We start from the raw sequence: 17,991 nt of genomic DNA, 5'->3' as shown, positions 1-17,991 counted from the left end.
TTCACCAAGATAGACCACATTCTGACCCATAAAACACTCCTTAAATCTAAAAGAATAGGAATCAGTGTTTGCTCTCAGACCACAATAGAGTTAAACTAGAAGTTGGTAGGAGGAAGACAACTGGAAAATCCCAAAATGCATGGAGATTTAACAACAAACTTCTAAATAACACATGGATCAAAGAAGAAATCTCAAGAGAAATATTAAAATATTTTGAACTAAATGAAAATGAAGACATAACATCAAAATTTGAGATGCAGCTAAAGCAGTGCTGAGAGGGAAATTCATTGCATTGAAATACATACATATATATAATAAAAAAAGGAAAGTCTAAAATCAGTTACCTATGTTTCTGCCTTAGAAAATTAGGAAAAAAAAAAGCCAAACCAGAAGAAAAGAAATAAGAATTAGAGAAGTCTGTGAATTCCTGAAAACAGGAATTCAAGAAAGAAAATCAGTGCTGGTTCATTGAAAAGTTTGGTAAAATCAATAACCCTCTAGCCTGGCTAACCAAGAAAAAAAATGAACACAAATTACTAATATCAGAAATGAAAGTAGGGATATCAATATGGATTTAATGAACAATGAGAGATAAAGGAATGCTATGAACAACTATGCCCACACATTTGATAACCTAGATGGACTAGACCAGTTTCTTAAATGACCCAAAATGCCAAAACTCAGACAAGAAGAAATAATCTCAATTGGCCTCTATTAAAGAAATTAAATCAATAATTGACAACCTTCCAAAACAAAAACCACCAGACCCAGATAGGTTCACTGGTGAATCCTGCCAGACATTTAAGGAAGATATTTTACCAGTTCCCTACAGTATCTTTCAGAGGAAAGCAGCAGAGGGCATGCTTCATAACTCATTTTATGAGGCCAGCATTACCCTAATATCAAAAACAGGCAAAGACATTACAGGAAACCTACAGACCAGTATCTCTCAGGAACACAGATACAAAAATCCTCAGTGAAACATTAGCAAGTGAGAGCCCAACGATGTTTAAAGAAAATTATATACTATGACCAAATGGTATTTATCCCAGGTATACAAGGCTAATTCAGCATTTGAAAATCAGTTATTATGATCCATCACATCAATGGGGTAAAAAAGAAAAATCACATGATTATATCAGTAGATGTAGAAAAGCATTTGAGAAGATCCAACACTCATTTCATTATAAAAACTCAGTAAACTAAAAGTATAAGGAAACTTATACAGGAATTATAATACTTAACAGTAAGAAATTGAGACTTTTCAGGTACAAGGCGAGGATGCCCCCTCACCAATCCTTTTCAACATTGTACTGGAAGTGTTAGGTAATGCGGTAAGACAAGGCAATAAAGGGTATACAGATTGGGAAAGAAGAAAAACTGTATGTTTGCAGATGACATGTTCCTTTACATTAAAAAAAAATGCAAGAGACTTGACAAAAACTTCTGAAACTAATAAGCAATTATAGCGAGATTGCAGGATGTAAGATTAATATACATGACTCAATTTCTTTCCCGTATACTAGCAATGAACAGGTGAAATTTGAAATAAAAACCAGAATACCATTTTACATCAGCACCCCCAAATGAGAAGACAAGCTACACACTGGGAGAAAATACTTGCAAAATACACATCTGATAAAGGATTGTTACCCAGAATATACAAAGAATTCTTAAAACTTACAGTAAGAAAACAAACAACCCAATTGAAAAAATGGATGACAGACCTTAACAGACACCTCACCAAAGGAGACATTCAGATGGCAAATAAGGATATGAAAAGATGCAAATTAATACCAGACACCACTACACATCTATTAGAATGGCCAAAATCTGGAACACTGACACCACCAAGTGCTGAGGAGGATGTGGAGCAACAGGAACCCTTTTCCACTGCTGGTGGGAATGCAGAGTGGTACATCCACTTTGGCAGGCAGTTTGACAGTTTCTCAACAACTAAACCTACTTTTACTGTACCATTCAGTAGTCTCACTCCTTGGTATTGTGCTGAAATAAACAGACTGCCAGATACTTCTCCAGCAAAGTTGGGCTTACTCAGAATCAGCAGAGAATTGCAGTTCAGGGTCTGCAACTGTGGCAAGGCATGTGCAAGTTGCTGCACAGCAAGGGAAGGAGAACACGTTTATAGAGAAGAAAAGGAAGTGGAGATGGCTCTAGTAAACAGAAGAGTCCATGGGTTTTCATTGGTTGAGTCCTTGCCAGGAAAGAAGAGCCCGTCTTCCTCCTGTTGGGCTCTGCTATCATCAAAAGGGCATGGAGCTTCCCCTTTCTGATCTCCCAGCTCTGTTTAATTGACGTTTCTGTTTATTAAATTTTTACAGTATTTACCCAAAGGAGTTGAAAACATGTCCATGCAAAACCTGTTTATAGGAGCTTTATTCATAATTGCCAAACTTGGAGTCACCCAAGATGTTCTTCAGTAGGTGATGGAATAAACAAACTGTGGTGCCTTCATGCAATGGAATATTATTCAGTGCTAAAAAGAAATGAGCTTTCAAGCCATGAAAAGCCATGGGTGAACCTTAAATGCATATTACTAAGTGAAAGCAAGTCTGAAAAGGCTATATATACTGTATGACTCCAACTCTATGACCTGGAAAATGCAAAATATGAAGATAGTAAAAAGAGGAGTGGCTGCCAAGGGTTGCAGGGAGGGAGGACAGAGGCTTTTTAGGGCAATGAAAACACCCTTTGTTTTCACAGAGTCTAACATTTGTCAGTCCCCTAGCGTGTATACCACCAAGTGAACCCTAATGTGATCTATATGGACCTTGATTATGATGTATCCATGTAGGTGCTTGATTATAACAGGTTACCACTGTGGTGCAGGAGTTACGGGGCAGGAGGCTGAGGTGAGAGCTAAGAGGGTGTGAGGGAAATCTCTGTACCTTTCTCTAAATTTTGCTGTGAACCCAAAATTCTTAAAAAAGCGAAGTCTTTAGAAAGTTATTTTACAAAACAGTTTGAGGAACACAGGATGATTTAAAAACAAGTTTCTCTCTCATAGGACATCTCAGAACCTTTATTATGCAATGTGATTCTCCAGGAAGGAAACTTTACATGCAGAGTTTCCCAAACTGTGAAACTGTCCAAGGAATACTGAGAATTTGAGAAATGTGCTTTTATTAAATGGAAATCAGGACTTCTAAAATTCTTGGAAAAACGAAAGAAAAATTTTAAGCATCCTCCAAAAAGTTGATTATTCCCAAGGATAGAAAAAGCTGTTGTTCATGTGTAAGAAAACCTTTTGACAGTGAGGTTTGATATACTGTGGGATGAGGAAATAGTGTTACTTTTTTTCTGGAGGTTTTTAAAATCCAGTTTATATCTCTTCCTAGGATGTCTTTTTCTCTTTTTTCTTTTTAATACCAGGGAGTCCTTTCTGTTCCCTAGTTTTTAGTAGTGAATTTTAATTATAAACTTTATTTGTCCTCTTTCAGGTACAATATTTAGATCACGGACTCACTGAGAAGATTCCACAGTGTCATCTTTATCCTATTTTGCTGTATCCTGATATACCCCAATTTTGTATTCCTTGTCAGCTTTATAATACCATACCTGTGAGTAAACAGTGATTTGTAGGATGATTAATTTTTTAAATACTGTCTTTTTATTAATAGTAATTTTCTAGAAATTAGAATGTTAAATGAAATCCCTGTCAGTGCAACAAAAATAATAAAATATTTAGAAATAAGCTTACTAAGACAGCGAAAGGGCCTTTATAAAGAAAACTGCAGAATTATACTAAGGGATATAAAAACATCTAAATAAATTGAGATAAATATTTTCATAGATGGGAATTTTGTTTGGGATTGTTAATTTCTAGGTACTGTTCAAATAAAATTTCAAGAAATTTGAAGCTGGATCAGAGAAAGGAATGGTATATTATCTCTTGCTGTGTAACAAACTAAGCTTAAAGCTTAGTGGTTTAAATCAACAATAAGCTTTTTAAAACTTTCATACAGTTTCTGTGGCTCAGGCATTGGGAGCAGTGTAGCTGGGTGGTTTTGACCTGGGGCCCCTGGTGGCACTGCAGCCCAGACGTGCACCAGAAACGCAGACATCCGAAGGAGTGCCTGGGCTGAAGAGTCCACTTCCAGGCGCTCACTCCCAGGCTACTGCGGGAAGCTGGGGCTCCTCGTGGGCTTTTGGCAGGAGGCCCCAGTTCCTGGCCATGTGAACTTCTTAGCACACAGACAGTCTCTGCTCTTTAATAAATATATATTGTAGGCCGTGTACAAGCACTGCATTGGCATATTGTTTTTTTTTTAAAGTTTTATAATGCTTTGTTTTTAGTGTAGGTTTATATTTTTAAAGCATAAAATGCTTTAAAAGAGTACATGGGGGAAGCGGAGACAAATTATTAGTTTCTTAAGATTATTTTTATCATATACCCATTATGTTCTCTGAAAACTGCCTGTATGTTTTGTCCTCTCTAGTGTTATCTGTTTATGGCTACTTTTGTGTATCTTCATTTACTTCCTGCTCTTATTTTGTGAAAGAATCTGAGTTTATTAATCCTAAATAGGTCGGGAATGTCTGGCAACAAGATGCAGTAGAACTCCTTCAGGAACTGCTTTCAAAGAGAGAGGTGGAAATTCACATTATGGTAATTTGTATTTAAATCATATATCAGTGGGACTTCCCTGGCAGTCCAGTGGTTGAGAGTTCGCCTTCCAATGCAAGGGGTGCGGGTTCAATCCCTGGTCCGGGAGCTAGGATCCTACCTGCCTCATGGCCATAAAACAGAAGCAATGTTGTAACAGATTCAATAAAGATTTTAAAAATCGTTCACATAAAAAAAAATCTTTTAAAAAACAAAAAAAGCAACTTAAAAAAAATTTTTAAATAAAGTATATATCATTGATTTAGTTTATTTGCCATAAAGTGTTGCAGGTAATATAATTTGAGGGATTTCTTTTTTATGAAGAACTGTGTTCCTATGTGATTATAAATTACTCATTAACATGAAAAGTTACCACTTTGGTACCTAGGCTCATTTTAAATAAACCTAATTTTGAGCAAGTTCCTGAGAACTTCCATAAGCAAGAAACTCAGCAACTTGGAAGATTCCTTATTAACAACTTATTTTGACACAGGGAGAGTACTAAGAAAATAGAGACGTTTATAAACACACTCAGTGGTTTTCAGGATGGTGCTGTGTATGTAGCACTGTGTTAGGTGCAGCTAATTCCTGTCTGTCCTCAAAGGCCCTGTCTAGTCAGTCAAACAGTGAGACACAAGACAAAAACCTAAAGACTTTACACCACAGCTTGCGGAGAGCCAGGTGACTGGTAAAAAGAGTAAGTGTAATAGGAATGTAGAAATGGGAAGGTGGATGAAGTTCTCCTGAGCAGACAGGCACAGAGACAGGAATGGGAAGTGCATTCACTAGAACAGTAGAGATTTTGGGAGGAGCGGCAGTGTGAATAGGGTTTAAGAAAAGTAGACGTCAGTCAGGAGGCGCCATTGGGGTTCCTCAGTAGTGAGGTGATGAGAAGATTCTCCCGGAGCTGTGTTTGAGGGTCGAGCAGGAGGATATAAGAACTGTAAGGAAGTATTTTTGTATGAATGGTGTGATGATAGGCAGACAGAAACCTAAAAAGAGCCACAGACACACTGAAATAAGAAGGTGGAGGAGCGCCTCTGGTTATTCACAGCCTCTGTGGGAGGTCACGGAAGTCCCACAGAGACGGGAACGGTTCAGTTTATCCAGGTGGCTCTCTTTGCTGCTTTGCTGAGCCTAGGAGAACCGGATGGCATATCCCGAGGCACTCGATCTCTCAGAAACCATACCTGTGCCTGCCCTGCAGCCTTGCTGCACAGCAGACCTTCCCCAGGAGTGCTCCTCTGACCTTACATGCTGGGCTCTGCCCTAGGCCTGCAGGTACAGCAAAAGCCAAATAGAAACTCCTGCCTTCATTGAGCTTCCATTTTAGTGATGGAAAATAAAATTTTTAAAAATGTGCATCAGGTGTATTAAACAGTGATAAGTGCTGGCCAGAAAAATGAAGTGGGAAAGGTGGATAGGGAGAGGTGGGCAGGGGAGGAGGTAACATTTTAAATACAGCGGTCAGGGAAGCCGTCCCTACAAAGAGGAAGTTTGATTAAGACTCCTGAATGGTGAGAGGACTTGCCACGCAGATACCAGAACAGTGCAGAGAGCTGCAGGGCAGGAGATGCCTGGAGTGTTCAAGAAGCAGATGGACAGAAGCTGGAGGTGGGAGAAGACCTGGGAGAGGTGCAGCTGTTGCTGTGCAGAGGCGGATGTGATCTGCCTTACACTCTATTGTTTTCACTTCACACTGGTGAAAACTGGACGGTAGAGAAAGGGCAGGAGATCGCTGGAAGGCGATTACACGACTCAACAGAGACAGAAGTTTGAACGACGGTGGTGCCGAGTGGAGACAGTGAGAAACAATCAGCTTGTCAGTCACGTGCGTGTCCAGTACCTGATATTTGTAAATGGACCCACGAGTGTGAAAGCCATTATATGACCCCTAGACTTCTGTTAATTTCTTCAGATTCCTGCCACTTTTGGATTTTTAACTAAACTTCATTTCTTTACCCCTGAGCACACTTTTTTCTCCTTCTACTTAGTGTAAATTATTACTATCACCTAAAGATGACGTATAATAAATTGTTTTCTTTACATTACTAGAAAACTCTCTACCTGACAGACATGTAAATATATTTTATAAAAACCAAAGCAGCATATTGTGATACTGTATATGTTTTGTCCCAGTTGTATAGTAATGTTTCAGTCCATCATCCAGCTTTGGCTGCTGAAATCATACAGCTGTGAAGATTTGCCTTTGTTTCTGTTAGAATGCTTTTCAATTCTGTATTGAGTATCTTAAATACTGTAGAAAAGATGTCACTTCTTCCTTTAAGGCCATTTTGTAATATATATAAGAACTGGAATTGTGTTTTTAAAGAAAAGCATTCAAGTATGACAATAATACCATCTGTGTTTTCACCATTCAAAGTGCTGTTTAGTAGTTGAAACTTAAACTGTTTAATGTCATTTAATAAAGTGACCAAAATGTGTTGTGCTCTTAAAAAAAAAACAAAAACAAAAACAAAGTAGTAGAATCATTGCCTCATAATCTGTCAAAATACCAGGAAGAAAGTTTTACAAAATGAGTCACTACTCAAACTAGTAACATTGTGATTGTCAGAAATCTAATTTCATTTTTGCTCACTATAAAATTTTAATCTTCAGACTTTGTTTTTATAGTAATAATCTGCTTTATTGAACTTAAACAGGAATTACCAGAAAGCCCGTGGGAGAAACTGTCTGTTCATCTTTATTTTGATGGGATGTCACTTTCTTATTTTATGGGATATCATAAATATTGTACTTTTGAACATTCTGAGGAAATATTGAAGGAAGTAAGTGAACTATTTTTCTATAAAAATCTAAACTGTAGAAAAAGAAATTGTGGTTAAAATGTCGTATTTGGTCTTATGCCTCAAGTCTTCCGCATAGTTCTACATGTCTGATATGTTAAGAGTCTGGAGGATTTGTAAATTCTTTATTGAGAAAGCAGTACATTATATCGTGCTTTATAAATGTCCTAAAAAGACTTCAGTTGCATTAAGATTCACTTAATGTTTCTGTATCTTCAAATCTAATGAGAAGCTCATACATTCTCCAATGTTTGAATGTAGATGTAAATTATAAAATCATAATGGAATTCACTGCCAGAAAACAACTCTCTCCTACGGTAAAATGGGTTTTCCTTATATTCAATATTAAAACATTTCCCCCATTTTGCCTTCCTACAGGGAACTCAGCCAGATTTTAAGCCTAGCTTCAGTAAATAGCCCATTCCAGTTGCCTAGTGCTTCTGTTTTTAATATTTTAAAAAACATAATTAGCCTGTTAGAGATATGGTTTCACTTTGCAAGCTGCCACAGACACTTTATGGAAATAGGGTACTCATCATAAATAATAATGTGAACAATCTATATAGCAAGATATTTGTAGACTTACAGGTCACTTGTTAGGTTTTTGAATGTTCATTTTAGCGATATTACAGAACCAAACAGTGGGTGTTGAGTTCAACACAGGAAACTGCTTTCTTCTCTCACATAGAAAACTGTGACACAACTTTGCACACGTAACCCTCATAGCCAGCTGTGTCTTCTTAGCAGAGACGTGTGGTGTGTGTGCGTTTGTGCCCCTGTGTGTTTGTGTAAAGGGTATTTCATCTGTTAAACAGGTTTTATAAAGATTACCTAGTCTCTCTACCAGGGGTATTCTTCAGTGTGAACATTTAAAAGGAAAGGTAAGAGCTCCCACTCTTACTATAAACTAATGACAGTTGACATGCTTTTAGCATAATTTTGAGGATTCTTCTTGTTGCAATATTAAGATTACTCAGAACACTAAATTTTCCCATAGTTAAGCTGAAAGGAATGCCAGTAGGGACATGCACACAGTGTTTGTGAGCTGAAATGTGAAAGTGCCTTAAAACAATATTATATAGATGGTTTTATTCATTAATAATACTATATTGTTTCAGAAACCAACAGATTACAATAAGAAGTATGAGGAAGAGAGATGGGAAATAAGGTTTGAGGTAAGTTTCAGTCCAAATATTTTGAAAATTTGGACACTTCATCAATATAAAGAATCTGATACAAGATCAGGACGTAAGCATAACAGCTTTATTGAGATAATTTGCATACCATGAAGTTCAACTTTTTAAAGTATACAAGTCAGTGGTTTTTAATATATTCATAGTTATGCAGCCATCACAACTATCTAATTCCACAATATTTCATCTCAGAAAGAAGCCCTATACCAACAGTGATCACTTCCCATTTCCCCCTCCCCAGTTTCCTAGAAACTGTCTCTGTGGGTTTGCCTAATCTGGACTTACATAAAGGGAATCCTAGCCCTTTGTTCCTGGCTTCTTTCTTTCAGCATCATGGTTGCAAGGTTGAATCATGTTGTAATATGTATCCTTTTTATTCCATTATATGGATACAGCACATTTTGTTTATCCATGCATCTGTTGATGGACACGGGTTGTTTTTACCTTTACAGTGAATAAAGTTACTGTGAACATTTGTGTACCAATTTTTTTTTTTATTGTGTAGAATAATATTTAATGGGTTGGGGGAAAGTTTGTGACATATTGCTCTTAAAAAAAGTAGATCAGTAACTATGTAAGTTATTTAAAAAATTTCAAAGACATTTATAAGCACAAGAAAAATACAGGAATAAAAGAATATTAACTAGTATATTGGCAGAATTTCTCAGTGAAAGAATTAAAGGTGGCTTTCCTTTTCTCTTTCTTGTGGTTTCTAAACTTTCTATGATGAACATGTATTATTTTGTTTTTTTGTTTTTTGTTTTTTTTAATTTTATTTATTTATTTATTATTTTTTGGGGGGTACACCAAGTTCAATCATCTGTTTTTATTGTGTACCAATTTTTAAGTGGGTATCTGTTTTCACTTCTCTGGAGTATGAACCTAGGGGTGGAATTACTAAGTCATATAGTGACTGTGTTTACCTTTTTAAGGAACTGTGAAACTGTTTTCCAAATGAGCTGCATCATTTTGCTTTGGTACTAGGATTATACAAGGTTCCATTTTTTCTCTATCCTCACCAACACTTGTTAGCCAACTTTTTTTTTGGCTGTGTTGAGTCTTCGTTGCTGTGCGCAGGCTTTCTCTAGTTGCAGCGAGCAGGGCTACTCTTCGTTGTGGCAAGCAAGTCTTCTCATTGCAGTGGCTTCTCTTGTTGCAGAGCACGAGCTCTAGGCGCACAGGCTTCAGTAGTTGCAGCTCGTGGGATCAGTAGTTGTGCCTTGTGGGCTCTAAGCACGGGCTCAGTAGTTGTGGCACACAGGCTCAGTTGCTCCGAGGCATGTGGGATCTTCCCGGATCAGGGCTCGAACCTGTGACCCCTGCATTGGCAGGCAGATTCTTAACCACTGCGCCAGGGAAGTCCCATTATCTGACTTTTTTCCTAGCCATCTTAGATATGAAGATACAAGTCCCTTATCAGATATGATTTGCAAATATTTTCTCCCATTCTGTGGGTTGTCTTTTCACTTTCTTGGTGAAGCAACCAGAGTTTTAAATTTTGATGAAGTCCAGTTTATCCTTTTTTTATCTTATTTTTTCTTTTATCGCTTGTGCTTTTTGGTGCAGGAAGTGTCCTCATAAATAAAATTTTATCAGTTATAAGTAGAATTCAATTTCTGTAATTATAAAAACATATGCTTGTTGTAAAGTGTTTTGTAACAAATCAGTAAAATTCAACAGTGGGTAGTCTTTTTGCTGTAACCTACTAAGTGGTTCAAATATGTTTTGTTTTGCCACCAGTTTGGAAATGTTAAGTAGTAATAAGCGAGTCTACAAATTTGAATGTGATTTTTTTACTATTTATGCTAATTACCATATTCAAGATTTTTTTAACTTACTAAAAGAAAAATCACCTATATTTTTGTATATATTTGCTTTTAACAACTGCTAACTGCCATGATCCTCTTTGGAGCATATAAGTTTTAATTGTTCCTTATGCTTTTATATGAGCTTGAGAGAGAACACACTTTTTTGATGATTTTTAACTTAAATCTTCTTTTGGCATTTCATATATTATATTAGTTTTTATTGTAAAATACATACTTTAAAAATAAATGAAATACTGCAGAAATGTGAAAAGGAAAGAAGTTGCCCCAATTCTACATCTTGAACACCCCGGTCCCACTAAAGCAGTGGCAAATTGTTAACCACTCTTCTAGAATTTTATATGTATATGTAAATATTATGCATAAATAAATATTCCTGGGGGTTTCTTTATACAAAATCTTTTTTTTGACAGGGGACAAAAGAATTCTGAAGATCTTTTGATTATTTAGCACATTGTGGTCCTACTGCAACAAAATTGTTTTGTGATATTTAGTCTCAGCTAGATTTTTACTAAATGAAAGTAAATTGGCACTGTAATGAGCGTTAATAATGTAGTGAATTTCTGTAATAGTCATTCTGAAATTTGAATTTATTTGTGATGTTTTAGGGATCACTTTTGTCTGAAACAGAGGCCCCTATTTTACCACCATATTTGTCTTCATCTCTGCCGCCCCCTGGAGAACTCTACGCTGTCCAAGTTAAGCACGTTGTCTCACCCAGCGAAGTATGTGATTTCAATAATGCTGTTGGTTAAAAATGTAACAAGCAGTCTTGGTCTTAAACTCTAGGATTCATGCTTCACATTTCCATCTTCCTGATTTTAGTAACTGACGATGGTGACCTCTAGTTTGCACACCCTATAATTTCCTCTTCAGACATTTGTTTATACTTAAAGCAAGTGTTTCTTAGTCACTTTCAGGTTTTCCCAGTATTGTGTAGCCTTTTTAATCAAATATTTAGATTTTTAAGTTAGAACTTATTTTCACCTATGAAACTTTAAATATCTCATTCCCCTGTCCTCTTCCTACACCAAACTTAGGTGCTCTTTACCCTGCTCTGCTTTTCCATACCGTTCATCACCTTGTAACACACTGTGCCACTTTCTTATTTTGTCTGCTTCTTCCCACAAGGATGTAATTCCATGAAGACAGGGGTTTTTGTCTGTTTTGTTGGTCACTGGTGTGTCCCTAGAACCTAGAATACTGCATGATACATAGTGGGCACTTAATAAATACTGACTGAGTGAATAAGTACACTAAAACTTCAGTTATGTATGCTTGGCTAACAAGAGACAAATTACGTGGCCCGGCAGCCCTGCAGCCATTTTTACACAGTAAACCATTCTTTCACAGACAAGAGGAGTTTGCTCCATAATTTCATCAGAGAACATAGTAGTGCAAACTGTTGTTGGTTTTTATGATTTTTAATTAGTTATTAGTTGCCACGTAACAAATTATTCCAAATTTAGCAGCCTAAAACAACACACGTAAAAGTCAGGAATCCAGGATCCGAAGGTTGCAGTGGGGCAGGTGGTGCTGCTGCAGGATCCACTTCCAGAACCTCCTGCCCCGCGGGCCTCTCCTGGGCCTGCCAGCACATGGCTGCACGCTTCCCAGGTGGACCAAGCACCACCAGAGCAGAGACAACGTCTTTGACAACCTGGGCTCAGTGGTCACATACCATCACTGCCATAGTGTTTTTTAGCCACAAAGAGCAAGTCTGGTTTGCTATGGGGACTTAACTCTGTGAGGACTTGTGGGGCCGTTGTTGGAGGCTGTCCTGCAGTAGTTTTGTCCATATCATGAATACTAAAAATTACAGAATTTGAACTTTTCTCCCTTCCCTTCCCCCCACTTAGGTGTATATTTGCCTTGATTCTGTAGAAAATTGTAATCTGGTTAACCAGCACAGTGACACAGGTGACAGTGGAGTCAGCTGGGAGTCTGAGTCAGAGGATGGCGAGGACGCGCTGAGGAGGTTCATGAAGAATGTGGAGACATTCCCTCCCCTCACGGACTTCAGAACAGGTACCAGACTTGCAGAGTGAAGAGGGATTCGTAACGCAGCAGCTGTTGTTTTGTTTCAGTGCTGATGAGATTGGATTATTTCTAAGGTTAACTGGTATTTTTATCACCCTCACTTCATATGGTGATCTCTTGCCTTGGAACACTTTACATCTTTCAAAGCTCAGGCTGCACTCTAACAATCGGCTGCATGAAGATGGCTTTTCTAAACTTGAGGTTTTGCCAGTAGCTCAAATTGTGAGATGTTATTTCGACCTAAATGACACTTATTTTTAACTACAAGCCACCTAAACTGCTAATTTTGGTGTGGGGGTGGGGGAACTCAGATTGTGTCCTGTCCTGCTAGGATGGGTGAAATCCTGCTTTTTTCCCTTTCTAATCTATTTTAGCAGCTTTATTAAATATATGGGATTCTCCTATGAGGAAAATGCATCTAGTTACTGGTGTTGACGATTCCTGAATACCAAGAGTTGGTTTCTATACGTTTTAACAGTATGTGATTTATAGAGATGTATTCTTCCTTGGTATTTTGTGCATATCAGAGGATACTTTAGCAAAGGAAAACATCAGCCCAATGTCTTATCTGATTTTATTTAATGAGATTTTAATCATTTGTGGCCCATGTTTGGCTAATAAACACTTGTTCCCTCTGCCTGGAAATTTCTGGAATGTATAGCAGGGTCTCTGCTCAACTATCCCCGCATTGCAGGTCCTCCCTGATGCACCCCCCAGCTCCCCCTGCCCCCCCACTCTTCTCCACCTGCCTCCTCTGCTGTGAGGCGGCACTGTGGGCAGGAACACTGTGCTGCTGGGTCGCCTGCATTGCTGGGGGGCGCCTGGCACAAGCAGGTGCTCACAGGTCATTGTGGAATGAGTGAGAGGATGAACTCATTACCATTTCTTCTCTTCATAAACTAGCTTATAGTCTGGAAGAAACAGTGCCTTCCTTCTTGTGTTCTTCTCTCAAGGGAAGTTCCACAAACTGTGCATCATGTGATAATTCGTGCAGCTATACATATATTATGTGTGCATTTTTCTATAGTTATTCTTCAGTTAATTTTAAGTGTGCATATATATGTTGATTCATAGGTAAATGCCTATTAAATATGTACAGAACTATGAGGGTGACTCAAAACTTATCCGCACTCTGGTTATATTAAAACGTCTGTTGGCCACACTGTCTCATCAGCACATTCTGTTCAAGACTACTGTCTCCCCAGTCACTGCTGTGCAGGTGTGAACATGTTACATCAGTTCATTTGTAACTGCGGTGCAAGCAGAAATGGATGCCCCACTTGTGATTTGCATGAAAGAAGGGCAACGTGAAGTGATTCATATTTTTGTGGTCTGAGGGTGTACCTAGTGCCATTATTTATCGAAGACTTTGTGCGAGTATGGAGAAAGTGTTTTGTCGTGGTGTGTGTGAATGGATGGAGGAGTTCAAGGAAGATCGCACAAGCGTTAGCCGTCAAGGAGCCAGATTCACTTCTGATGAAGAAGTGAAGATAGTGGTGCATTCGTGGCTCACAGCTCAGCCTAAAACATTTTGTAATGAGGGAACATTGTTGACAGATGGACCAAGTGTCTTGAAAAGCAAGGAGATTATGTTGAAAATTGATGTATTTCTCTTTTCTAAAAGTTAATTAAAATAAATTCTACAGCCAGAATGCGGATAATTTTTGACTCACTCTCATATATTGAACAAGTTGAATAAGGAATCTATTTAGGTAACACACTGAGGATGTGTGGTCGGAGTGGATTGGGTGTATATTGTGAAGAACCCTGTAAATTGCAGTCTAAGTCCTGCAGACAGTTAAGATGCCGTTGAAAAATTCTAAACTAGAGAGCAGTAGAACTGGATTGGAATGGAGGAGAAAATTAGAAGTAGGAATAATAGAAACCATTTTACTATCCTTTGCAGAAGACAGTTGCCCAAAGGAAAAAAATCGGGGGTGTATAAGCAGTGGGAGCAGTGGAAGGATGGTCTGAAGCGGTGGGTAATAGAGGAGCCAGGACTCTGAGGATGGAGAATTGTCTTTCTTCAAGCCTTCTCCTAACTTAGGAATTAGGAAAATCAAGGTTTATAAGCTATAAACAGAAAAAGAGCACAAGCCAACATATGGCTAACCGTTGAGTGTTTAATTCTCAATAATGGGTGATTATATTTTCTTTGTACTTTACTGTATTTTTTTTTAAATCTTAAGAAAATAAAAGGCAATATGATTTCCCCCTTTTTCTGTCTTTTCAGAAATGCCTTGCCTTGCGGAATATGACGATGGCTTGTGGTACAGAGCAAAGATTGTTTCCATTAAAGAGTTCAGCCCTCTCACTGTCCTGGTGCAGTTTGTCGATTATGGATCAACTGAAAAGCTGACCATAAACAGGTTAAAAAACAAAAAAGTAAACTGTTGAATTAGGATTCTTATTTTCTATTCTATTCTTTTTTGTTAATTGAAAAGATTTTGCCTCTTTTATACAAGGAAAAAAGCTATTTTAAAGCTACTTATATATTGGGAGTCTTTTTAATCTAAAAGTTATTTTAGATTGTGGTAAAATGTACATCATATAAAATTTACCATGTTAGAAAATAAATTTTTTAAACATTCTAAAGAAAACGTTTACCGCATTAGCCATTTTTAAGTATACAATTAATTAGCGTTAAATACATTCACAGGGCTGTGCAGCCATTGCTGCTGTCCCTCTTCAGGACATTTTCATAATCCCGAACAGAGACTCTGTGCCCCTCAGTAACACTCCTTTCTCTTTCCCTCCGCTCCCGGTAACCCCTCTTCTACTCTCTGTATGAATTTGCTTATTTTAGGTTCTTCACACAAGTGTAATCAAACAGTATTTGTCCTTTTTATGTCTGGCTTATTTTACTTAGAATGTTTTCAGAGTTCATTCAGTTGTGGCATGTGTCAGAATTTCATTACTTTTATGACTAAATAACATTCCGTTGTGTTTATAGACCACATTTTATCTGTTCATCTTCTGATGGACACTTGATCTGTGAATAACGCTGCTATTCACAGCTGACATATGGAGCTGTCTGAGCTCCTGCTTTTAACTTTTTGGGGGTATATACCTCAAAATGGAATTGTGGGATCATATGGTAATTCTGCTTAACTTTTTAAGGAAATGCCAAACTTTTCCATGGCAGCTATATACTACTTTTACATTTCCTCCAGTGATGCACAGGGCTTCCGTTTTCTCCACATCCTTGCCAACACTGTTATTTTCCAAGTTTTCTTGTTACTGTTGCTTGTAGTATTTTTTTAATAATGGTAAAATACACATATCATAAAATCTACAATCTTAACCCTTTTAAAATGTGTAGTTAAGTAGTGTTAACTTTACTTATATTGTTAGTGCAGCCAACCTCCAGAACTCTCTTCATTTTGCAAAACTGAAACTAACCCTATGGTTCCTTATTCCCTCTTCATCAGCCTGTCAACCACCGTTCTGCTTTCTGTCTCTATGAATTTGATTACTGTAGGTATTTCATGTCTTTTTGTAATTGGCTTATTTCACTTAGCATGTCAAGGTTCAGCTATGTTATAGTGTGTGTTAGAATTTTCTTCAAGGCTGAATAACATTCCACCATGTGTACGTAACGCATTTATTTATCCGTGCACCCTCAGTGGATACTTGGCTGCTGTGAATGATGCTGTGACCGTGGGTGTACAGATATCTCTTCAAGACCCTGCTATCCATATACTCAGAGGTGGAGTTGCTGGATAATATGCTTATTCTGTTTTTAGGATTTTGAGGAACCACCAAACTTCTCCACAGCAGCATTTTACATTCCCACCAAATGTCGAAGGGTTCCAGTTTCTCTCTACAGCCTCACCAGCACTTGTTACCTTCCGGTTTTTTTAATAGTAGCCATCCTAATGGGTGTGAGGTGATATCACATTGTGGCTTTGACTTGCATTTCACTGATGATTAGTGATGTTGAGCATCTTTTCATGTGCTTGTTGGCCATTTAGATCTCTTCTTTGGAGAAATATCTTTTTTAATGTATATTTTCTCTCATTCTGTAGGATGCCTTTTCACTCTGTTGATTGTGCCCTCTGCAGTTTTAAATTTTGATGTAATCAATTTTTTCTGTTCCTGTGCTTTTGGTGTCATTTCCAAGAAATCATTGCCATATCCAACACCATAAACTTTTCCCCTAATTGTGACATTCTTAACATTTTAATTTTAAGAATTTCTTTTGTGACAGACTGCGTCAAATTCCTCTTCATCTTATGCAACATCCAGCCCGAGCCATAAGAGTTCTCTTGGCAGGGTTTAAACCTCCCCTAAGAGATGTAGGAAAGATAAGAATACCGTATTGTCCCAAGTGGAGCATGGAAGCATTGTGGGCGATGATAGACTGTCTTCAAGGAAAACAGCTTTACGCTTCTTCTGTGGTAAATATCTGTCTTAATTAGCCAAAATACTTTCAAAGCTATTTCAAGGATCCCTATTAACTTTCTAAAGTGCTTTTTATCTATGCAGCTCTAGATGCAAAAATGCTTTAAAGCATATAATGTAAATACTATAGGATTAATTTTAAGGCTTGTTCAAATGATGTCTTAGTTTATACTTAGCGAACTTTGATTAGCCCTGCAATGATATAAAACATCATTGATGGAGTGACTAAGGTAAAAAATGATCACAATGAGTATCCTATAATCAAAGAGCTAATACGTCAGCGAGGGAAACGTGTAAACCACCAGTATAGGGTAGAATGAACTAAGTGCTGTGGATCAGGATATGATGTTAGAGCCCCTGCTTAGTAGGCACTCAAGTACTTATTGAATGAGTATGACAGGGAGGAAGTGACGTTTGAGCTGCATCCTAAAAGTAGGGAAGACCAGAATGGGAATTCTGGTCAAAGTCAGACAGGTTTGAATGGTACTCATATCATGATTGTGCTAATTTTGAATTGGTTAATGCAGTAGAACCTGTATCAGAAGGTTCAGGTAAGGAAATCCATATCATACTTAGTATAAACATGCTTTCTACTTCAGAGGCTTAGTCACAAAGGCGTGGCTCACAGGCAGACTCTGGCTTGTAACCATGTTTGATTTAGTGCACAGCTGTTTTAAAATTGGAAAATTATACAAGAAGTCTTATTTCTAAGTATTACAAAATCTAGTATTTTATATATCTAAGTATTACAGTATCTTCTGAAATGACAGCACGAGTGGTGCCGCAACAGTCCGTTTAGATGGAAACATGCTCTGCAGTTCACCTTAGTCCTCACCACTGTTGTTTCAGCCCAGCTTGCCCTGATTTGGGGATTTCTGGTATATTGGTTGTGACGAGAATGAGCTCTTAATGAAGCAGTGCTATTACTAGAAAGTGCTTTCTGAAAACCTCCGTACATGTCATGCTCATGTGTGTGCAGTGGTGTAAAATGGCTTATGCAGGGTTTCTCTCAAGAAGCCAGTGAAAATAAGTCAGTGTTCTTATAAATACGTGTGTATTCACCTCTATGGATAACACTCAACATTTGGTGAGTG

At 37.8% G+C, this 17,991-nt stretch overlaps 1 protein-coding gene across 1 annotated transcript in view; it reads left to right on the top strand.

Annotated features, from left to right (window-relative positions):
- RNF17 (ring finger protein 17) overlaps nt 1-17,991 on the top strand; it is a 111,911-nt gene that overhangs the window by 93,025 nt on the left and 895 nt on the right. Inside the window, exons 28-35 of the mRNA XM_057707219.1 lie at nt 3,462-3,581; nt 4,550-4,630; nt 7,291-7,416; nt 8,553-8,609; nt 11,062-11,178; nt 12,313-12,481; nt 14,727-14,862; nt 16,704-16,893. Of these exons, the coding sequence (XP_057563202.1) occupies nt 3,462-3,581; nt 4,550-4,630; nt 7,291-7,416; nt 8,553-8,609; nt 11,062-11,178; nt 12,313-12,481; nt 14,727-14,862; nt 16,704-16,893 (996 nt within the window). The remainder of the gene's footprint in view (nt 1-3,461; nt 3,582-4,549; nt 4,631-7,290; nt 7,417-8,552; nt 8,610-11,061; nt 11,179-12,312; nt 12,482-14,726; nt 14,863-16,703; nt 16,894-17,991) is intronic.

Source organism: Hippopotamus amphibius, chromosome 14 (assembly GCF_030028045.1).
Source record: "Hippopotamus amphibius kiboko isolate mHipAmp2 chromosome 14, mHipAmp2.hap2, whole genome shotgun sequence".
Taxonomy (NCBI): Eukaryota; Metazoa; Chordata; class Mammalia; order Artiodactyla; family Hippopotamidae; genus Hippopotamus; species Hippopotamus amphibius.
This window is presented reverse-complemented; position numbering and strand designations above follow the sequence as displayed.